We start from the raw sequence: 23,283 nt of genomic DNA, 5'->3' as shown, positions 1-23,283 counted from the left end.
TGTAGCCTCTGCACTTGCATGGCATGGGAGGGAAGCCCCACGTGCTGGAGCTCACTGCCTTCCCCACCAGAGCTGTGCAGCATGGGAGGGAAGCCCTGGGCACCTTCCCCTGGGGGGCAGGGAAGGCAGCTGGCTCCAGCGCATGGGCTTTCCCTCCCATGCTTGGCAAGTGCAGAGAGTATTGGCGATAGAAACAGGCCTGCAGAGACTCTGCTCCTTGCTGTGATGTGCAGTCCTGGATGCAGCTGCGCCCCACTGGGCACCAGCACCTGGGCTGGACACGAGTGCCCTGAGTGTCCCTGACTGCTGCTGCTCCTGCACCACTGGTGGAGTGTGGCGAAGGGGGGGGCACAGTATCCCACCCTCACACCCCACAAACGCCACATAGCCACACCCCTTCACAACGCCCACACTCTACCATATACATACACCCATACCCCCAACACCCCATCATACATGCTCCATCACACCCAACCATACACACGCACAATGTACAAAACTAAGAATTTATTTTTGAGTTATTATGCTGTCACCACTGTATACACTATGCAAACACAAATCATGACAAAAATATTTTTGTAATAAAATGAAAATAGGTTATAGTAGGTGTTTGACTTTTAGTGTATGATATGTTTTTTTTCTGGTTCTAAGATGGCAACCCTGCCCTTCCAAAAGGAACATTTCTGGGGGGCAAGGGGAGGGATTTCCCATGGCAAAGGTCAGGGGTTAGGGGTTGGGACTTCCAGTCCCAAGATGGCAACCAGGGGACAGGGCAGCATTAAAGGAGTGGGGCTATCCATGTGGCCCTTGACAGCTCACCAAAACTCATTAAGCAGTCCTCTATCTGAAATAATTGCCTGCCCTGTTTTAGAGCATGACTGTCTGTAAAATTAGGGAGGGAGCAGTGTATTGGTTCATGTTCTGAAGACATTCTCTGCTATCATAAAGACTTAATTTTTAAACCACAACTAAAATGAAATCTTAGGTTCCATAGACAGTAGGTCTACCAGAGAAGTGCTGATGTCACCACCTGTACAGTATTAACTCTATCTAACTCCCAACTTTTTTTTATGCTATTCTTTTAGGGGGAGTCCCTCATCTGGGGTGACCTTCCTGTTATCACCCTCTACAGTAATTTTTATTTGAGGGGGAATTTGTAAGTAGAGTGTTATTGGGCTGGGCCAATGCGAAATGTTTTAAGGTAGCAGTCCTAATTCTTTTGATGCTTGTAACAAGCTCTTTAATTTGGGAAGGATAAGCTTCCTTTCTTATAAAAATAGAGGTAGAGTCCCCACTTGAAATGTAAAGTGGAACTCAGTCTTAACCATGGAGCTTGGTGCTTCCACAATAACACATACAGATGCACTCTTAAAAACAAATTCACTTTCTAGAGATGGAAATTATAGGTTGATAGTAGAGTTCTTTCAGATGTCTTTGAAGAGTGAGAATTACAGTAATTCTGATGATACAATTTTTCTGAAGAAGTGAAAATTACTTACCTATACAGTAATTCCCATTCTTTAAAGACATCTGATAAGAAACTGTTCTAGCAAACAAGCTCTACCCGCACTGGGGAAGCACTATATGCTTTTTAACTAGTGACAGAGAGAGTAAAATTCCTGGAAAGAATTCAGCAGTCCAACACCACAACAGCCTCTCTCTGGCGTAGGGTGCTGGTTCTTAATTCTGACCTACTTATTTTCCTAGTATGGGAATTAAGAACTAGCTTGTCTAGGCCAGTAAGAGGCTGTAGTGTTTTTCCTAATATGCAATATATTTGTCTGATGTTTCCCATGAGAGTTAGTGTGGAAGGAGAGCACCCATTAGAGTAGCAGGTCTCTAAATGTCTTTAGAGCAGTGGTTCTCAACCTTTTTTGTACCAGGACCCATTTGTAAACATCAACGACCAATCCCAACCTGCTGCCCCCTGGCCGCAGACCCCAGTGTGTGGGGCTGGGGGTGGGTGTGTGGTGTAGGAGGGGCTCCAAACAGCCCCTTGCAGGCTGGAACTCTGCCCTGTAAGAGAAAAGCCACGGTTTCCCATGTTTTTCTCTGTTAAAGGAGAATCCATTTTTTAATTTTGTTTGCGACCCTTTCATATATTCAACCTATGGGTTGAGAAATGCTGCTTTAAAGCACCTAGAACTGCTCTCATCTCCAGAACACTGAATATATTATAGTTACTGAAGCTGCCAAATTCCACAGGCATTGATACCTCTGTAAGCTCTGCATCTGGGTAAAACATACCTCTTGTCACTGTAATCTGATGAAGTAGGCTGTAGGGGTGCACCAATATAGATTTTTTTGGGCCAATACCATACCAGTAGCTTATTAACCATCTATATTGGCTGATACTAGTCCGATTGCCAATATGCAGCCCAGCAGCTTGGAGAGCAGCATCCGGCTGGTAAGTCTGTTGGTGGAAGGGGAGGGGATGTGGGGGCAGATCGAAGCTGTCACATTGAGGAAGGAAGTGGGGCTGGGGCTGCTTAGCTGGGGTAGGGCATGGGCTGGAGCTGCTCATCTGGAGGGGTGGAGAGAGGGAGAGTGGCTCTCGCCACTGCACACACCCCCGGAGGAGGCATGGGGTGCATGTGCCCCCTGGATCTGTCTGCGGGGTGAGGGGGGCTGGAGGCTGTGCTGGCCTCTTCCCAGCGGGGGGTGCTGGGCCAGGGCTGTGCTTAGGCAGGCAGTGGTGCTGCACAGTCTTGGCCTCAAGCTTGCAGCAGGGACCTGCCCTTGCCCCATGCACAGATCCAGGGAGCACATGCCCTCATGCCTCCCCCAGGGGTGCGCACAGTGGCAGAAGCTGCCCACCCGCTGGACAAGCCGCCTGTGGCTGTCCCCTGCCCTGCCCCGGCGGGGCAGCGCCTGCTCCTGTCCTAGCCCCACTCCCTCCCTCACTGTGGGAGCCTCAATCTGTGCCCCCCATGCCCCTTCCCCTCCCTCACATCCCTTTCCCTCCACATCCCTTTCCCCCCACAGACTTACCGGCTGGATGGTGCTCTCTAAGCTGCCGGGGCTGCATTCCTGGCCACCTGCATACTGTGCTGCGGTTGCATGGATGCATGCAGCATTTATTGGTGACATTATCAGCCAAAAAAACTGATTGCTGATAATGTCAGTTTTCCTTTTATTGGAGCCAATATGATATGGACCATTGTATTGGTGCACCTCAACTAGGCTGTCACCTACAGAAGTGTATACCTGTCTGGATGAGTTAGTCTCTAAGATGACATGCGCTGCCTTCTGCTTTTACTTTGAATGGGAAACTTTCACAAGTCCATTCTTAACTGATTATTTTCCTTGGGTTGTCTGGTGGCAAGAAGGCTTACATATGCTTTGTCATCAGTGTTTCAAGTCACAAAGGTCTTGGTGCAAGTACTGAAAACTCAAAAGCCCAAAAAACCCAATAGCTTCATGCTGGCCCAGCGACCAGAGAAGCTAAATGTGCTCACAGAAGTCAGTGATATGTGTTTGCATTGGACTCACTAGATTCAAAGAGTGTCTGCATGTAGTGGATAATCCAAATGCATGTGCAGTCGTAGGTTATTTTCATTTTCTACTAACCTGAGAAACTGCCTCAGCATGTAAGGTTTTTTCCTTCATTTCTGTGCTTCAGTTTATTAACAGAAGAGGATTACTCACCAGTCTCTTTTGTAAGCTGTTCGAAAGAGGCTCTTCGTGAATTTCAACCTGTAAAACTCGCAAACACTGGTGCAAACCATGGTAAATGCATCTATACCAGTCAAATTTTATTGACACTCTGGAGTCTGGCATGTGTGCAAGAGACAAAGTGTATGCAGTAAAAAATCATCACTAAATGCAATGCGAGAGCAGTCTGGTGGCAAATAGCCCTTTTCACCTCAATCTGCTAATAGAAGTACCACAGAGTACTTCAGAAACAAAGTCTACATCAAACACAGAAGTACCAGGTCAGTCTGCAGAGTATCATGTTCTGTTTTAGAGCTGAACAAGTAAGTAAGACAAAAAAATTAATGCTAACCACTTTGAACTTCTGAGAAATTTCAGGTACAAAATAACTAACTGATTAGGGAAAGGCTTTGGCTTTGCTTACAAGAGTAGCCAGAGGGAGCTCTCCAGTCAATAGTAGTAGCACGGGAACTGGCAACTAGAGGCCCGTATAGCTGCAGTAGTGATCTATGCTACTGTCCTGCATAACTGTTGCTCTCTGGGTGGTTTATGACAGTAAGCTCCCAATGTTATTGGGTTTATTTTAAAGACAGCATCATTAACCATTAAATTCTTAAGCCACGAATTGTATGTGCATGTCTGCCTATATAAAATCTGTAAATCTTTGTTGCTGAGGTCAAGGTTATTCCAGCGAGGAAAGAAATGTCATGTCTACATTTCCTTGCAGGCAGTATTGCTCTTTTACCAAGTCCTTCTAGGTCATTTACTTAGCTTGTCTGTTATCCTCTTCTGCGTAATAGGTGTGAGACTGCAGAGCAGAAGCAAAAGGTACCTCTGGGAACACTGAAGAAGGACTCTAAGTCACAGGAGGAAAAGCAGAAACAGTTGACAGAGAAGATCCGACAGCATCAGGAGAAGTTGGAGGCGTTGCAGGTGAATCTAGAACTGTGGTTCTCAACCTTTTTAGACTGAAGGCGCCCCTCAGAAAATGCCGTCTCTGAGATTTCACTTATTCTTTGACTAGGGAAAAATCATAAAGCAAATCTCATGTTGCAGAGAACTCAGAAAGATCACAACAGATCAGAATCTTTTTGACACTATGGATTCCTATTTGAAATCTTTAGGTTTATCTTGTGAATCGTGTAGATGTTTGTACACATAACAGTGCTAATATTGCATGGCACCTTTAAAAGGATTTCATAGTATCCCAGGGTGCTGTGGGGCCCTGGTTGAGAATCACTGATCTGATCAAAATTGGGTGGGGGAGGAGGTCAAAAGGACCTCTTTGTGGTCAAAGACAGACATTGGGTAGCTGTCTGTCTTGGTGTGCTCTGACAGCTATATTAGGGTTAGTTATATTAGTAAAGAAAGTATATCTGGATAGCTCAGACCACATCCTATCTTTACAATTGAGTCATTCCTATGTGCCATTTTTGCTAGATGAGGTGATGAGCCACTTGTCTGCATGAACCAACAGAATCCACTTGTGCTGCTGATCATACATTGCAGTGTTAATATATAACAATAAAGTCTAAGCACACTCTTTATACAGACTAGGGATATCATACTTGATTGCCCCTTCTGGACCTGGATGCAGCCATTGCAGCCCCCCCACCCCTCCCCTGGGAATTCAGTGGCAGACCCTGCCCCCTATTTCCTAGGTCTGGGTTAAGGGGCTCTGATGCCTCTGGTAGACGTATGTAAGAGCTGGATGTATATCACACTGTACAACTTGTATAACTGTTACAGTAGAGCTATAAAATCTGCATGATTCTGTAGCTGTGCAAGCCACTGAAGCTTTAACTCTTTCATTCACGTTCCAACTTCAGATAGTTTCACTAACTTGTGTTGCTACAGGATCATGTACAGCGAGCAAAAGGGATTTGGAGCTGATTTTGCAGCCTTATCGGAGTAAACCTGTCCCTCACCATTGATTAGCCATGGGGCCTTGGTACCCTACCTTTTGCTGATTGGCAGAAAGGAGTGGAGCCACATGATGCCCAGCCCTCAGCCAATCAGTGGCTGGGTTGTGGGGGATGGTGGCTGTCATCTTAGCTGCTCCCTTCTTACTGGTGACTCCACCCCCAACCCTCTCAGCTGGCTGCAAGGCTGGATCACAGTGGCCATAAGGACCGCTGGCTCCTGCTGGGGAGTAAGCATTTTATTTTTAGTAAGGTGTTTTTTTTTATTTCACAGATTTTGCAGATAATGCCCAACTTCATGGTTTCTGCAAAATTATAACATAGGTCCCTAATCATGTATATATAACAGTTACAGCATAATAGCTGGTGCTCGTGCTCAAGCCAGTGTTCCCTCGCCATTTTAAAGTGCTTAAAAAGATAAGTTTATCCATACCCACTTAACAGCTTTGAAAATGACCTATCAAACTGTTTTTACTGTAGAAAACTACTCCAGTCCGGTCCCAAGCTGATCTAAAGAAACTGCCTTTGGAGGTGACCACACGGCCTGTGGTGGAAGTAAGTACCAAAGCTCCAGTGCTGCTACTGTCCTGTATTCTGCTGTGGCATCCTGAACAATTCTGCAAGCAACATTTGACTCTTTCATTCCTCTCCATTGTGTGTTGTCTTCTTCCAGAACTCACAATCACTGAACAGACCTCAGCGCCCACGATCTCCACCTTTACCTGATGTGATTAAAAATGCTCCCAGCAGACCACCAGTGCCACATCCTCCCCCCAGATCTGTCAGTCAGCTGAGAAAGGGTCCTGTGGCTCGGCCAGCCATCAGCACCCCCAGGCTGGCAAGTGTGCTGTCCAGGGAGGAGGCCAGTACTTCTAGAACACAGCAGCATATAGTGGCTGTTGGGAAGCCAAACAACGTAACTGTTCGATCTCCTGCCAAACCTCTCCCAGTGGGGAGGCCATCGTCTGTGCCTCCACAGAACTCCAGGAGCCAACGTGAGACACCCAGCCCTAAAACTTCCAAGATGGCAGCAGTGAAGAAACCTGTTTCCCTCAAAGCTTCTCAGGTGAGATCATTCTGTTGCAGGATGGAAAATGAACAACCCTATCCCTTAGCCTGGCCAAACCCTATACTTCATCCAGAATGGGTAAGCAACCCCCGACATGGGTGCCAGGGCATGCGAAGGCATTTTGCTTGGCGCACACACCTCAGGGTGAATAGCAGGGAAGGGGCTGGGGCTGTGCTGCCACAACAAGGATTGGGCCCCTCGTAGCTCCCCCACTGTCTGCCCCCTGGCACACCAACATCTTACAAGTCAAGGTGGTGGGTGTTTTTGGCACTCTGAAAATGTTGCCAACCCCCTGATCTAGAATCTTGTTCACCTATTTGATAGAAGCCCCCCCCTTCCAATCCTATTCCTTGTGTAGGGTAGAAGAACCTTGCTACTGGGTGGGAACACCACTTTTAGAGTGTATCTTGTTTTCTTGATTTCTTGTGAAATGCCAGCATTTATTTTTACCCTAGTGGGACAGAAACATGGCAGTAAGTGTATGGCAAAGAAAGACATAGAGTATGTATACAGACTAGATTCAGAAAGGGATTTGAGTGTGCTAGTTGCATCTTATTCATGATGTATGCATCATTCTCATGTTTGATGATTACTTCAATTGCTGCTTAAATGTTTTTGTGCATTCGAAGACCTATGTATAGGTCTGTGTGTGTGAAGACACAGCACTGGGGACTCAACAAATAGTTCTTCCAATATGGTGGAAAGATAAGAACCGTGGGAGACCAGTGTTACTGCACAAGGAGTTAATCTTAAAAAAAAAAGTAGAGTCAATGGAAGGAAGGGTGAGTCACTAAAAGAATATATCAAGGAATAACAAGAATTTACAGGGATAAAATCAGGAAAGCAAGGATAAAAAAAAAAAAAAAGATCTATCTGGCAAGGGATCTTAAAAGACATTAGGAAGAACTTCACAGTTCGAGTGGCCAAGTTCTGGAACGGGCTCCCAAGGGAGGTGGTGCTCTCCCCTACCCTGGGGGTCTTCAAGAGGAGGTTAGATAAGCATCTAGCTGGGGTCATCTGAACCCAGCACTCTTTCCTGCCTATGCAGGGGGTCGGACTCGATGATCTATTGAGGTCCCTTCCAACCCTAGCATCTATAAGAGGATAAGAAAAGGTTCTGTAAATATGTTGAGCAGAAAAGGCAGACCTAGGAAACATGTCCACTGCCTTATTTCAGCTAGTAAATGATTACGCAAAGGCGGCTGCTTGATAGCTGTTTTGCCTCACTTTTCACAACAAATGAACTGTGACCAGACAGCTAGCAAGATTTATTTATTTATTACATTTATATCCTACCTTACCAAAAGGGCTCAAAGCAGATTACAGTAAACCAGTGGTGCCAAAACTTTTTACCCCTTGGTCTGAATGGGCATTTCCTGGTCTGTCTGTAAGACAGCTATAACTGGCAGGCATGTGGGGTGAGTGTGGCAGGGAGCCCAAACCATTTATGCAGAGCTTGGGAATTTGACAGTGGAGGAGTGGTAGCAGTATTAGTTGCCACTGCTTCCCTGCTGCCACATTTCCTAACCTATGGGGAGTCTCACAGTTGGATGCCCCCTCCCCCCAGCTTCCTCCCTCCCCAACAAATACAGCATTAAATTCAAAAGAACCCAAACAAAGAAGTAAAAGAAAGACCCTCTGTTATTGCCGAAGGGTGCCCTTAAAGCAGTACCCTTTAGCAGCGCTCTAGCACAATGCCCACCCAGGGAAGTCTACAGACTAGCCTGGGTTCTCCCTTCTTTTGGGTGGCCAAGATGGTACCTAGGCTAAGGATTAAAGAACCAGTTGGAGATCCGTTGACACATTTGAATGAATTTGTCTCAAGGGCCTGATAAAATCCCTTCCAGGATGCTGAAGAAACTGGCCAGCCACTAGCAAAAATGTTTGCAACATCATGCATGACGGGCACAATGTCCCAGAAGGCTGGAAAAAGGCTAGCACACAGTATCCATCTTTTAAAAAGGGGAAAAGAAGGATAGACTAGTCAGCATAACTTCAGTATCTTCAAAGTGACTAGTTGCCATCAATTTGGGACTTAGTGAGTCCCACATAACATTCTAGTGTGCAAGCTGGAGAAACTGAGCTAAATAGAATTACTCTTGGGTAAATATTGATTTGCTGAATACTTGTGAGCAAAGAGTAAGTATTAAGTAGAGTGTTGTCAGTATGGCATGGTTTCAAATGAGGTTCCAACCGCAAATTAAGTAGGTCCCTATACATAGGTATAGTATATGCTTGGAATGTAGGCTGTTTGGTTTTTGATAGGCGTGCAATACAAGGAATAGTGGAGAGAATTTTAAGTATATTTAGATTGGAGAAAAAATTTTATCTGTAAAATTGAGACTAAGGTTGAAATTCAGTAACACGGCATGGGTATTACAAGGCACTGGATTGGGCTAAGTTCTCGGTGTATTCACAGGGCATGGACATGTGTACATTTCAAGCCCTTTCAAAGGAGCAGTAGCTGTTCTTATTCTTACATGTGAATGACCTGAGTATGATTTGAAAGTAATAAAGTCTTTCCAATTTTAACATTACTTCAACCCTGGGTTAGAATTGGAGAAGTTTTGCTACTTTTGAATCATTCTCAGGTCATTCGCACACAACAATTAGAATGTAACAGCGTCCTGCCCTTTTGAAGCTTCCCTTTTTTGACAGAGCTACAAATGTAAGTGTGGACAAAATACAACCCATGGGGTGATTCCAGCCTGCCAAGTGATTCCATCTGGCTGGCAATGCGACCCTTGGTCCCTCCTGGTCTAGGCACAGGGGGTAGCGCAGTCCCTGCATGTGCAACCCATCCCTGCATATGCGACCAGTCCCAGCGGCCCTGGGTGCGGAGGTACTACCTGGCACAGCCTGCCCTACCCCCATGTGGCTTTTGGGCATGCTGGGAGCTGTAGTACATGGGGCGAGGACAGTGCAATATCTAAACTCAGCTTCCTGGCAGTTGCTGCTGCACAGAAACAGGTGCATGCCCTGCTGCCCAGACACCTTGGGCCCATCTACTACCACTGGGGGTGCTAGATGGAGCAGGCAGGCAAGGTCTCCATGCACAGGGCACACTTGTTTGGGTGGATGAGATGGGGCCAGAGGTGGGTGGGGAGCAGTGTCTGGGAGCGGGATGGGCAAGTGGGGCAAGGGCCAAGATCACGAGGCTGCTTACAGCAAGTCCCTCGGATGGGCTCTGTTTCTGTAGGCAGGGACGTGCGGGGAGTGGATTGTGAGTCTACCCTGGGCCCCGGCCTCACACTATCGCTGTCCTGTGATCCAGCCCCTGCTTGCAGACCTGGTGTCCATCACAGGGACATGCAGGGAGTGGATCACAGCTGTGCCTCAGCCCTGCACTATCACTGCCTTGCAATCCTTCCCCCCCCCGCCACCTGTCCTGCTCCTGTATGCCACTCCCTGCCCACCTGCAGCCCCATCCCATCTGCTCGACTGAGTGTACCCTGCCTGCTCCATCTAGCTAGGATAAATTGACAAGTCCCTGGGCCACTCCCCGTCTGTCATGCTATGGAAGCAGCTGTGACAGGGGGCCGAAGTTGGGTCAGCACTCCCCACCCCTGGCCCTCGAGCTCAGAAAAATTCCTTAAGTGGTCCTCCAGCCCAAATAACTGCCCATCCCTGGTCTATACCCAGCCAGCCATGCCATGTCATGATCCTCAAAAAATTCAGTGTTCCCACCCATTTATCCCAGTAGCATTCTGCCCTAATATAAGCTTGTTTCTTTCAGTTTGTGGTGCACTTAAGTTTTATGTTTTATTTTCTGCTGGCTGCTTTAAGCAGAAATTCTGTGGGAGATACAGGCTGCTTTTCTCTAAAAGTAAGTTTTATTTAGCTGTGTATATATTTTTTTTTTCCCATCTTGACATGACTGCCTACAATTGGGCTTATAAGGAAAATCGTTGTGTCTAAAATAGCACATGCATCATTTCACTTCGAATGTGGGTGTCTCCTTGGAGGAGTCTCTAAATGTTGCAGTTGCTTTTTTGCCAGTTAACAATATGAGAAATATCTGAAGCTTATGTCTTCAGTATTACAGCTATAAGGGGACTGAACATTTCAAAATCATTTGAAGTCGCATTTTAACAGAGAAGGAGGCACAGAACTGCAGCACAGATGAATAAAACAGGCATATTTTGCCCCAGGCTCTGAGGAATATTTATTTGATATTTTTAATGCAGTTGGCTTTCCTAAAAAAGTACTCCCATGTGATTGTTTTTTCAAAGAAGGTGGGAATTCACATAAAAAGCATAAAATAAATAATGAGCACACATAAGTTTGTCCAGTTGAACTATGAATGAATTTTTGTTGTGGGGCACTAGGGGCAGATCCCTGTGGGGTGGTGCAGTGGTGTGATCTCACACCCCTTTCTTCTGCATAGCACAATGAGTTCCTTCCTCCCACCCAGGTCAGCAAGGGTTACCTTCAGGAACAGGCACAGGAAGGCAGAACCTACCTGCTGCTATTTCTGTCCCTGGCAAAGCCTGGCACCCTGCATAGCCAGTTCCCACAACTGGAGCTCCTGGGAAGATGAGGAAGGGAGCAGGGGTCCATTGCAGTTCCCAGCTGAGCCAAGCATCCTATGCAGCCATTCCCTGCTGTTGGAACCTCTGAGAGTAGGCACAGGAAGGGGAGTACATGCTACTGTTGTCCCCTGCTGACCTGGGCATTGTGGTAGCTCCAGGGCCACTCCTGCCCTGTTCTAGTGGGGCTGGGGGGGGCTGCAGGGGGTGTTGGACTTTGTTGGGTACAGCAGAGGTTCCCAACACCGGGCTGTGGCCTGGTACTGGGCCACGAAGAGTCGCGGCTGCTGAGTCGTGGCAACTCGGACCCCTGCCTGTCTGCCCGGGCGAGCAGCTTCCACTACCAGCAGTCATGTGCGGGGTTAAAGCTGGGTGGTGAGGCAGCCCCAGGAGGGAGGCAATCAGCTCTGTGTGCCCTGCCCCACTCCTGCTGGTCACCAGTATAAAAAGGGTTGGGAACTACTGGGGTACAGTATAGCGGTGAGTGCTTCCACTTCCTACACTCCCTCCTTGCCTACTCCCCCTCCCTCCTCACCAATGTCTCCTGTGAACGTGGGGCTCCAGCTGTGCTTTGTCTCATCCTTCCCCCCCTCCCTCCCCAACATGGTGGAATTGTGGTGCCAGTTGTATCTGCCACACACCCATTTTAAAATCCTGGATCAGCCTATGCGGGTTGCTGTGTGAATGCCCCTTAACTCCAGAAGAGATGCAGTTTCCCAAACAGGCAAACTTATTTTGTACTTCCCATCAACTTGTATGTCCTCTTGCTTGTTGTCCTGGCTGCTGTGAATTCTGACCCAACAGCATATAGGTGTTCCCTATGACATATGGAGACCCAGGATGAACATCTGTGTCTTTTTTTTTTAATTCAACTTCCAAGTGCACATGTTGAATTTTTAGGCGAGATGATAATGCACAGCATCACCAAATCTAGATTCCTTTTTTAATCTGGTCCCAGAACCCCCAGTGGAAAGCATCACAGTCAGATTTTCAAAGGTGATCAGTGCCTAGCTATTCATTGCTTTCTGTAAGTGCTTTTAGCTGCTAAGCCTTATTGAAAACTGCCACTTTGAATTGCTTGCTTGCTAACAGCACTCCTCAGGTTTAGCCAGAACTCATTTGTTCCTAGCAGGCCTCCAGTGTCCGGAAAAGGGCATTCAACACTACAGAGGAGGGGTGTGAGGAGGAAGTGGAGCAGAAGAAGGAGAAGACAAAACGAGGCAAGTTTGTGGTGGTAAAAGAAGAGAAGAAGGACTCCAGTGAGGTTGTGGTGGAGGTAAGGATTGTAGTAAATTCATTCTGACAAAAGGTAGCTGGTGAATGTTCATGGTTTACTTCCTAGAAGCTGGCTAATATTGAGCCCTCTCTTTTTGCAGCTCACAGACAGTGCAGGGGAAGAGGAGCTAACAGATCTGAAACAAGTACAGAAAGGTAAGAACTAAACCATTGAACTTTGTCTCTTGTTCCCCTTTGTTTATACTGCAAAAGACAGTAGAAGTGACAGAGAACACTTGATATGGCAATCAATCACTCAGACTTCAATGATTAAACCTGACATTACAGTGTTTATACCAGAAGTGACTATGCTTTGCTTAACAGTGAGAACTGAAGGTAATTAAATTAGTTATTGCTGAGGCCGTTTTGATTACATTGAAAAATGGCATGGTGTAGGATCTCTAATCTCTGGACTGCACTTCTGTTTTAAAAACCATTAAAAAGTAAGAATAGTTTTGTATTTAAGTGCATAACTCTATGAACATTCTCAGTTGAAAATACACTGTAACAAAGACACAACAGGTTTGAGTGAGGTGAAGTTTCTTCAGTTATTGCCAGGCTGTCCTGTCCCTGAGTAGATTATGGGTTAACCCACGGGCAACCAAATCTCAGGTGGAGGGCCACTTAACAAGGTTTAATGAGCTTTCGAGGGCTGCCTGGTTAGCCCTGCCCCTTGACAGTTGCTCCGCTCCCTGATCTCCATTTTGGGAAGTGGTGATCAGCACTGGTGAGGCCACATCTAAAGTACTGTGTTCAGTTTTGGGCCCCCCCACTACAGTAAGGATGCGGACAAATTGGAGTTATTCCAGCGGAGGGCAACAAAAATGGTGAGGGGCCCATGGAACATGAATTATGAGGAAAGACTGAGGGAATTTGGGCGTATTTGGTCCAGAGAAGAGGGGACTTAATAGCAGCCTTCAACTACCTGAAGTGGGGTTCAAAGAAGAATGGAGCTAGACTGTTCTCAGTGGTGGCAGATGGCAGAACAAGGAGCAATGGTCTCAAGTTGCAGCAAGGGAAGTTTAGGTTAGATATTAGGAAGAATTTTCTCACTAGGAGGGTAGTAAAACACTGAAACATGTTACCCAGAGAGGTGGTGGACTCTCCATCCTTGGAGGTTTTCAAAACCCAGCTAGACAAAGCTTTGTTTGGTATGATCTAGTTGGGGATGGTCCTGCTTTGAGCAGGGGGTTGAACTAGATGACCTCCTAACCCAACCCTAATTTTTTTGGTACTGAGTCCCGCCCCTAACCCCTGACCTTTGCCACCGGAAGTCCCTTCCCTTGCCCCCTGGAAATACTAGTTTTGGAAGGGGGTTTGCCAATTTAGAACCAGGAAAAAAACCAAATTATACAATAAAAGTGAAACACCTACTATAATGTATTTTAATTTTATTACAAAAAATATTTTGTCATGATTTGCGTTTGTGTACTGTATATAAAGGTGATTGCATAATAACTCAAAAATACATTCTTAGTCTTGTATATTGTATGGGGGGTGTGGTGGGGTGTGTGTGTGTGTGTGTATGTGTGGAAGTGGTGGGGCCAGGGGGGTGTCTGTGTGGGTGGAGGGGTGTGGTGGGTTGTGAGGCGGGGGGTTGTGAGGGGGTGTGGCTGTGTTGGGAGGCTATAGGGTATGTTGGCAGGGTGTGTATATGTGGGGAATTGTGGGGCAGGTGTGGGTGTGTGGCATTTGTAGGGTGGGGAGGGTGTGGGGACCCCCTCCACATTCCCCTGTAGCGCAGCAGCAGTGGGGAGAGTGCTCAGGGTGCTTGTGCCCAGCGCAGGCACTGGTGCCTGGGGGCATGCTACTCCAGCCAGTGCTGCAGATCATGGCTAAAATAAGCCCAGCCCAGATTTTGGGTTTTTAATTGGATAATTTGCAAATTTGCAAACCAGGATCCCTACTCATAACACTTAGTGGTCTTTGGCTTTGGATTTGTTCCCACTACATTACTGAGGCAGTGAAGCTTCTACCCTTTAAACTTTTTAAAGGCTGTGCAAAACTGATATTCTGGCATTTGTGCACGTTCATACCCTGTTCACTTTCATACCTATTGTCTCTCAGATAAAGGGCTGCATGTGGAGGTGCGTGTAAACAAAGAGTGGTTCACAGGCCGTGTCACAGCTGTAGAGATGACCAAGCATGCAGTACGCTGGAAGGTGAAATTTGATTATGTACCTACAGATGTTACACCAAGAGATCGCTGGTAACTACCCACTGTCTTTGGTTGTAGGGGTTTGGGAGAGGCTTCCAGGAAAGTGCTGGGAAAGAGGGAGGAGGCACCTTATTTTTATTTTCATAGAGGCTGAGGAAAGGAATATTCCATTTTTACATTGAGGAAGGTGTGGGCACCAGGTGTTTAGTGAAAGTTGTTTTGTAGTTATACAGGAATTTGGGCAAATTTGTTGGATCATTTTGAAAGAATCTGTGTGTAATCAGGGAGTCACTGCAGGTGATGGCAGTGAACAAGGGGTCTGGCAGCGGGTATTGTTGGGCTTATGTCTAATCTGGAAACAGGTATGTGACTTCCTTTTGACCCCTTTAGGGTAGAGAAAGGCAGTGAGGATGTACGGTTGATGAAGCCTCCTTCCCCAGAATACCAGAGTCCAGACACTCAACAGGAAGAGGAAGAAGTGGTTGCAGCTGAGCCTTCTACCTCAGACTGTGTCCGAATTGAGCCAGACACCACTGGGCCCAGCAGCAGTCAAGAAACAGTGGATTTGCTAGTCCAGATCCTCCGGTATGTTCTTTTGGTACTTATTAGCAGTTATGATTTCTAATTACTTCAGTTGACAAACAAAACTTTAAAATCAGTCTCTGGCTTCCTGTTTTCTCTTGCATAGGAATTGTTTGCGGTACTTCTTGCCTCCAAATTTTCCCATCTCCAAGAAGGAGTTAAGTTCCATGAGTTCAGAAGAGTTGATGGCATTTCCTCTGGTGAGATCAGTGCTCTTCTTTAAAAACTAAATTTCAAGTGATTGCCTATACGTATTATATGCCAGGGATGAGCATGCAGTTCACATATGAGATCAGATTCTTTAGAAACAGTGGTGTCTGTGGGGAACACATCTGCACCTTGTGAGCCGTTCAACTACCATAGTCAAGAGTAAAAAGGTTGGAGCAGTACCTATTAGGGATGACACTGAGCCTTCCAGTGTTTGCATCTCCTTAGATCTGTAAGAGGTTTGTTGCTATTTATTTTCATTCCTTATGTACAGTTAGTTAACATACCCATTGGTGACAAAGTTATTTCTCCTTCAAATGGTTGTTTACACACACATTCTCACTTAAGTCCCTGAATCTTTTTTCCTGGAGACTTGTTCTTACCTTAGCAGTGCCCATGCAGCTTATTTATATCTGGAATTCTTTGAGAGGTCACACACATCTACATCCTGCTGTCCTTTTTATCTTCCTTATAACCTGCTTCTCTAAAACTGTATTTGAGAGGAAACTGAGCAGCAGGGTGTGTATGTTTTGCCTTTTTTTCCCTTCTGTGTGGGAGAAGGGGCCAAAGCATCCTTTACAGGTACTGTTAAGGCTGGGGAAAAAAAAGTCTCTTGTCAGAAGTTTCAGAGGCAGAGCCCACCCACATGGGCAAATGTATATGGGGATAATGCATCTCAAAGACTTTATTACTAGTAAGTAACTTTTCACTAGAAACAGGGTAACAGAGCTCCTGTCCTTTCTCTAGACTCCTCCTTTATGAAGTAACACCCCCCCCCCCCCCCAATATTCCAACTTGACTAAGCATATAAAACTTACAAAATTTCTGAATCTGCTGTGCCTACTAACACGTCCATTGCTTTCCTGCCATAGAAGGATATAAGGTTAGTCATTGCTTTTGGTGATCGCCTTGTTTTCCTCTAGGTACTTCACAATACCATATTTACTTGAATATAAGATGACCCCCAATAATTAGTTTTTACGTATAGAAAATTGATAAATTTGTTAAAATTTTCAAGGTATAGAATATAAATATTGGAGGGTAGTTTTGAATCCCATCCCCCCCCTCCCTGCCCCAGCCACTGCTACAGCAGGGAAGCCACTGGCTGTGGGGTGGAGGATCAGGTGCCCCCCTAGCCCTCTGCCCTACCCACTTCCCCCTGTAGCCTTCCTATTCCCACTGGCACCTGCACCTCAGCTCCCCACAGCCTCTGCTTCTTCCCCTCTCCACTCCTCAGTTTCTGCCTCTTCCTCCCCACTCCCCAGCCTCTGCCCCTTTCCCGCTCCCCAGTCTCTGCCTTTTACCCCTCAGGCTCCCCAGTACTTGGCTCTTCACTGCCTCTCCCCACACTTACTGTCAGGCACTGCTCAGCTCTGTCGTGGAGCACAGCACATGAAAGCTCTTGCCTGGCCCTGCAGCAGTTTTGGCACTGTTGATTGGCTGGGTAAGGGAAGGAGTTTCCATGTGCTCCAGAACTGGGAGAGACGCTAGCCCAAGCTGGAGCTGAGCTGCATCTGACAGGAGTGGGGAGGGGAAGGGGGTGCAGAAGTTGCAAAGGGGAAGTGAAAGGGAGGCAGAAGGTTTCTGTGGGTCTGACTGGCCTGGGCCCAGGGCCAGAGCCAGAGCTGCAGCATCACCTGTTTCTTCCCTTCCCCACCCCACCCCACCCCTTAGTATGCAATTCTAAAACATGGTGCTTTTTTCCTCATACTAATTGGGGTGGAGGACTTGTCTTGTATTCAAGCAAATACAGTAGATTCCTTAGGGACTTGCTCTGTGATGTTTCCAGGTACAAGCTCAAACTGACAGGTCTCTAATTCCCCAGATTCTCCTTCATTATCTTAGAGGAGTTTAATATTTGCCTTTTTCCAGTAATCCAGGATTTCATCAAACCTCCATGAACTCTCAAAGAGGATAGCTGAAGGCTCTAATATTATATCATTTAGTTCCTTCAGAACCCTAGGTTGCAGCCCATATGGCCCCATCGACTTGAAAACATCTACCTGAGGTGTGGGCAGTTATTTGAACTGGAGGGCCACTTAGGGAATTTTGATGAGCTGCTGCTGGTGGGAGAGGGGAGCATTTGAGCCTATCTGGCACAGGCCCATCTGCCCCTCACCCATTGCCAGCAGACCCCAGGCATGTGGGTGGGATCTCTAGGGAAATCAGTCTGGGATCGCCATGGGCAGGGCACACTTAGCTGAGTGAATGGGATGAGGCCATGGACAGGCAGGGAGCAGGATGGGCATAGGTGGAGGGAGAAAATATTATTTGGTGAGGCTGAGTACATGCGTGCGCATGCGCGCATACACGCGCACACACGCACAGGGATGGGGGGGAGCAGTTCAAGGCCCCCCCAAAGTGAGGGACAGAGTAGGACAGGGACTGGGGTGAATGGGGCCCTGGGGCAGGTTGTGAGATTTGTGCATGACTCAGAGGCAGGCTGCCGCTGTGGGCGGGGGCTTTGTGCCCTGCTGCCATTGCCTTGGGAGCCACGTGCAACACCATGTGTCTGCTGCTGTTGGGTGAGCAGGGGACGCAGCACAGCCCGGCAGTGGTGGGCACATGGCATTGCACGGCTCCTGCAACAATGGGCAGCCCACCTCCACCCAGCACAAAAATCTGAGGGGCACATGCCTCCCATACCTCCCCTGTGATGTGTGCAGCGGTGAGAGCCCCCACGCACTCTTAGATGAGCCACTCGGGTTCCTAATCATCCCATGACCTGCTCTGGGGCTCCATTCATCCCAGCCCCTGCCTCACTCCACTGTGGGGGCCTTGATTTGGCAACCCCCCCCACTCGCCCTTTCCCCTTCACAGACTTACCTGCCATGCTGGGCAGTGCTCCATATGCTGCTGGACTGCGATCCTGGCTGCGTACATGCTGTGGCTGCATGTCTGAGTCTGTGTGCATCCCTGCCTCCTGCTACAGCCACCTGGAGCCCATGCCTGAGCTGCCTTGCAGCTCTCATAGTTTCATAGTAGCTAGGGTCAGGAAGGACCTGAACAGATCATCTAGCCTGACCCCCTGCCACAGGCAGGAATGAATGCTGGGTTCAGAAAACCCCAGACAGGTGATCATCCAACCTCCTCTTGAATTTGCCCAAGGTAGGGGCGAGGACCACTTCCCTGGAAAGTTGGTTCCAGATTTTGGCCACCCTAACTGTAAAATATTGCCTTCTGATCTCTAACCTAAACCTATTCTCCATCAGCTTATTACCATTGTTCCTTGTCACCCCAGGTGGTGCTGGGGAGAAAAGGGCTCTGCCTATTTGCTGTTGATCTCCCCTGATGAGTTTGTAGGCAGCCATCAGGTCCCCCCTCAGCCTCCTCTTGCTGAGGCTGAACAGGTTCAAGTCCCTCAGTCTCTCCTCGTAGGGCCTGTCCAGCTGCCCTCTCACCTCTGTGCTGCTACCATTGCCCTGCATTTGAGGGGGATAAGCCCCATTAGCTCTGGCCTTCTGCCGCTTGTGGGGATGGGTGGGTGCAGCTGGGGCCGGGATTCCAGGACAGTGACAGCATGGGGCTGGGGCAAGTGCACGACCTGCTCCCTGCATTTCCCTGCAACAAGCACTGGTTCCATTGGCAGTGTCTGTGCCCGGCCCCTGCCCGTGGAACCAGCACCCATTGTAGGAACATGGGGGGCGCAGATCACCCCCACAGCATGCTGTCACTGCTTCATGATCCTGGCCCTACCTGCCCATCCCAGATGCTGCACCCTGCCCACCCGTGGCCCTATCCCGTCCACCTAGCCGAGTGTATCCTGTCCCAAACCAGTCTCCATGGAGACCCCACCCATCTGCCCATTCCATCTGCCCACTCCATCTCCACCTGGTGGTGGGTGTGGGGCAGACAGGCCAGGGTACCCAGGCAGTGGGGCTGGGTCCAACAGCAAAGACAATGGCAGTGGCAGCCAGGCAGAGTGAGCCACTGCTATGGGGGCTGCTGGGAAGCCAAGTCCAGCTGCCCCCTCCCTCAACAGCAAGACTTTCTCGCCGAACTGCCCCCCATGCTTGGGCCACGCAGGGCCCAAGGACCCACTGTGGGCCACGTAGAATCCCTTGGCAGGTCGAATCCAGCCCACAGGCCTCATTTTGCCCACCCCGATCTAACTTGTCTAAGTAATACCTAATCTTACTCTAGGCTATTTGACTCCTTCCCTGCCTTTGCTACCAATTGCACTTGTCATCTGGTAGCTTGCCCCTGTTTGTGAAGACTGAAGTAAAAAACGCATTAAATACATCAGCTTTCTCTGCATTATCTGTAGCTAGATTGCCTTCTGTTTTCCATAAGGCACCTATGGTTTCTTTGGTCTGCCTCTTACTCTCCATGTACTTGTAGAATCCTTTATTCTTTTATTTCCTTTGCCTTCCTAATGCCTGTGCAGTACTTTATACTCTTCCCTAGCAATCAGGCCAAGTTTCCACTTGTTGTTTCTTTTTGAGTTTCAGATCATTGAAGAGATTGCTGTCTAATCAGGTTGGTTTTCTGTTGCACTTCCCATTCTTCTCTTGCATCAGGATAGTTTGTCCTACACACTTAAAAGGTCCTCTTGAAAGTACAACCAGCTCTCCTGTTAGACTTGCTCTTCTGAGTATCCTACCCTCCAGTCCCCTGAGTTAGTCTGCTTTTCTGAAGTCCAGTGTCTTTATTCCTCTGCTCTCTTCCTTCGCTCTATTATTCTGTGGTCACTGTCACCCAAATTACTTTCCACCATCATTTTCCAAATCAAGTCTTCACTGTTTGTTAGTAGCAAACTGAGGAGAACTTCCCCCATAGTTAGCTTCTCTATCTTTTGTAACAAAAAGTTCTCTCTAACACAGCAAAAAATTGCTGGACTGATTGTGCATTGTTGTGTTTCCCGCTCACCATGTGTCCCAGTAATTAAAGTCCCCCATGAGAACCAGGTCCTGCAATGTAGGACCTTCTGTCAGTTGTTTAAAGAAGGCTTCATCCACCTGTTCCTCCTGGTTCATAGAATCATAGAAGTAGGGTCGGAAGGGACCTTGTAGATCTTCAAGTCTGACCCCCTGCCTGGGCAGGAGGGAAACTGGGCTCAAGTGACCCCAGCTAGGTAGGCATTGAGCTGCTTCTTAAAGACCCCCAGGGTAGGGGCCAGCACCACTTCCCTTGGAAGTTGGTTCCAGATCCTAGCTGCCCTAACTGTGAAGTAGTTCCTACGGATGTCTAATCTAAACCTACTCTCCAACAACTTGTGGCCATTATTCCTTGTTATCACGGGGGGCGATAGGGGAAACAAGGTCTCCCCCAAACCCTTCTGGTCCCCCCTAGTGAGTTGTAGACGGTCACCAGGTCCCCCCTCAGCCTTCTCCTGTGAAAGCTGAACAGGTTCAGGTCCCATAGTCTCTCATTGTAGGGTCTGCCCTGCTGTCCCCGGATCATGTGGGTGGCCCTCCTCTGGACCCTCTCCATGTTGTCCACATCCCTCTTGAAGTGGGGTGCCCAGAACTGGACACAGTACTCCAGCTGCGGCTTGACCAGTGTCACGTAGAGGGGGTGGATCACCTCCTTGGCCCTACTTGAGATGCATCTGTGGATGCACGATAGGGTCTGGTTAGCCCTGCCGACCGTGACCTCGCGTTGTCGGCCCATGTTCATCTTGGAGTCAGTGATGACTCCAAGATCCCTTTCTGCCTCCTTACTCTCAAGAAGGGAGTTTCCCATCTTATAAGTGTGCTGCTGGTTACTACTGCCCAAGTGCAGCACCCTGCACTTGTCCGTATTGAAACGCATCCTGTTTTTGTTAGCCCACCCTCGCAACCTGTCCAGGTCTTGCTGCAGTCTTTCCCTCCGTACTAGCGTACCCACCTCACCCCAAATTTTGGTATCATCAGCAAATTTAAACAGGTTGCTTTTCACCCCGTCGTCCAAATCACTGATAAAGAAATTGAACAGTGCGGGGCCAAGGACCGAGCCCTGGGGGACTCCGCTGCCAACTTCCCCCCAGGTCAAATATGACCCGTCCACCACCACCCTCTGAGTACGACCCTTCAGCCAATTAGCAATCCATCTGACCGTGTAGGCATTGATGCCACAGTCACCTAGTTTTTTAATGAGGATGGGGTGGGAGACAGTGTCAAAGGCCTTGCTGAAGTCCAGAAAGGCTACATCCATGGTGACACCTGTATCCAATGCTTTTGTGACCTGATCGTAAAAGGCAGTCAGGTTGGTCTGACATGACCTGCCCCTAATGAAGCCGTGCTGGTCGCCCCTGAGCATCATCCCCAATGCTGGCTCATCACAGATGTGCTCCTTGATGATCTTCTCAAAGAGTTTCCCCAGGATTGAGGTAAGACTGACGGGCCTATAGTTGCCTGAGTCCTCCCTTTTTTAAAGATGGGGACCACATTGGCTATCTTCCAGTCGTCTGGCACCTGGCCCGAGCACCACAAGCACTCATAAAGCCATGCCAAGGGCCCAGCAATAACCCCTGCTAGCTCCCTCAACACCCTGTGGTGGAGAGCATCTGGACCTGCTGACTTGAACACGTCCAGCCCCTCCAGAAGCACTCTAACCCAGTCCTCCTCAACCTTAGGTCTTGAGGCGTTCCCCTCGAGTCCATCTTGAAACCTGGTGGGGGAGTCCCGGTCCCTGCACAAGAAAATGGAGGTGAAGAATTTGTTAAAGATGTCTGCCTTCTTCTCTGGCGCAACCACCAGATTGCCCAGTGCATCTTGCAGGGACCCCACATTTCCTGGTGCCTTCTTCATCCTCCCTATATATTTGAAAAAGGACTTTTTATTATCTTTGATCTTGGATGCTAGTCCTAGCTCTGTGTCCACCTTAGCTTTCCTAACAGCCCCCCTACAGGCCTGAGCAGTGGAGGTATACTCTTCTTTGGAGATAGCCCCCCCCTTCCCACCGGGTGTACACCGCCTTTTTGGCAACCAGGCATTCCCGGACTTCCTTGGTGAGCCAGGAAGGCTTTGGGGCACTCTTGTCCTCCTTGCTTCTTGTTGGGATCGTCACCCCTTGGGACCTGAGTATCGTCTCCTTAAGGAACGACCACTCATCTTGGGCACTGAGTTCTCCTGCCCTCGAGAACCCCAGCACCTCTCCCACCAATCTCCTTAACTCGTTGAAGTTGGCCCTCTTGAAATTTAGGGCTACCGCCTTGCTGCAGGCCCTTGACACCCTGCGCTGGATGACGAATTCCAGCAAGCGATGATCGCTATCACCCAGGTGGTCAAGGACCTGGAGCCCCCTTACCAGATCATCGCCTGTGGCCAGGACCAGGTCTAACAGGGCATTTCCTCTGGTGGGACTGTGCACCTCCTGGGTTAAATGGAGGTCCTGTATCTCGGCCAGGAACCTCCTGGAACAGTTCGACCTGGCTGACTGCTCCTCCCAGCAGATATCGGGGTAATTTAGATCACCCATGACAACTACATCCCTTGCCTTAAGTGCCTCTGCAAGCTGGCCCAAAAATTCCCGGTCCAGCTCCTCCCCTTGGTTGGGGGGTCTGTAGTAGACTCCCACCGTTAAATCCCTCTCCCCTCTTGTATCTTGACCCAGAGCACTTCAGCTTGCCCCTCCTCTGACCCCATTTTGCTGGCAGAAGATGTGTATTTGCTCTTTGACATAGAGCGCCACCCCCCCCCCCCCCTTCCTTCCTTCCTTCCTTCCTTCTCTGTCCTGCCTGTAGAGCCTATAGCCCCGAATGCTAACTGCCCAGTCGTGGGATGAATCCCACCACATTTCTGTAAGCCTCACTATGTCTGGGTTTGAACTGACTATTCTGAGGGTGAGTTCCTCCTGTTTGTTCCCTGGTTTGATAGCCTGTAGCAGATGCCCACCTTGACACCTCCCCCCACTTACTGTTCTCTCTGACCTTTACCCAGAAACTTTCAACAGGCCTATCTCCTG

At 48.4% G+C, this 23,283-nt stretch overlaps 1 protein-coding gene across 4 annotated transcripts in view; it reads left to right on the top strand.

The window, feature by feature from the left end:
• Positions 1-23,283, top strand: part of MORC2 (MORC family CW-type zinc finger 2) — a 110,435-nt gene that overhangs the window by 67,414 nt on the left and 19,738 nt on the right. For 3 of the 4 annotated variants that reach the window (XM_019490986.2, XM_006262694.4, XM_014595368.2), the window contains 8 exons: positions 4,455-4,587; positions 6,057-6,131; positions 6,250-6,642; positions 12,304-12,450; positions 12,551-12,605; positions 14,517-14,658; positions 14,998-15,192; positions 15,296-15,389. In XM_019490986.2, the coding sequence (XP_019346531.1) occupies positions 4,455-4,587; positions 6,057-6,131; positions 6,250-6,642; positions 12,304-12,450; positions 12,551-12,605; positions 14,517-14,658; positions 14,998-15,192; positions 15,296-15,389 (1,234 nt within the window). The remainder of the gene's footprint in view (positions 1-4,454; positions 4,588-6,056; positions 6,132-6,249; positions 6,643-12,303; positions 12,451-12,550; positions 12,606-14,516; positions 14,659-14,997; positions 15,193-15,295; positions 15,390-23,283) is intronic. The other variant, XM_014595367.3, reaches the window with a different exon arrangement.

The sequence above is a fragment of the Alligator mississippiensis genome, chromosome 10 (assembly GCF_030867095.1).
Source record: "Alligator mississippiensis isolate rAllMis1 chromosome 10, rAllMis1, whole genome shotgun sequence".
In the NCBI taxonomy this organism is placed as follows: Eukaryota; Metazoa; Chordata; order Crocodylia; family Alligatoridae; genus Alligator; species Alligator mississippiensis.
This window is presented reverse-complemented; position numbering and strand designations above follow the sequence as displayed.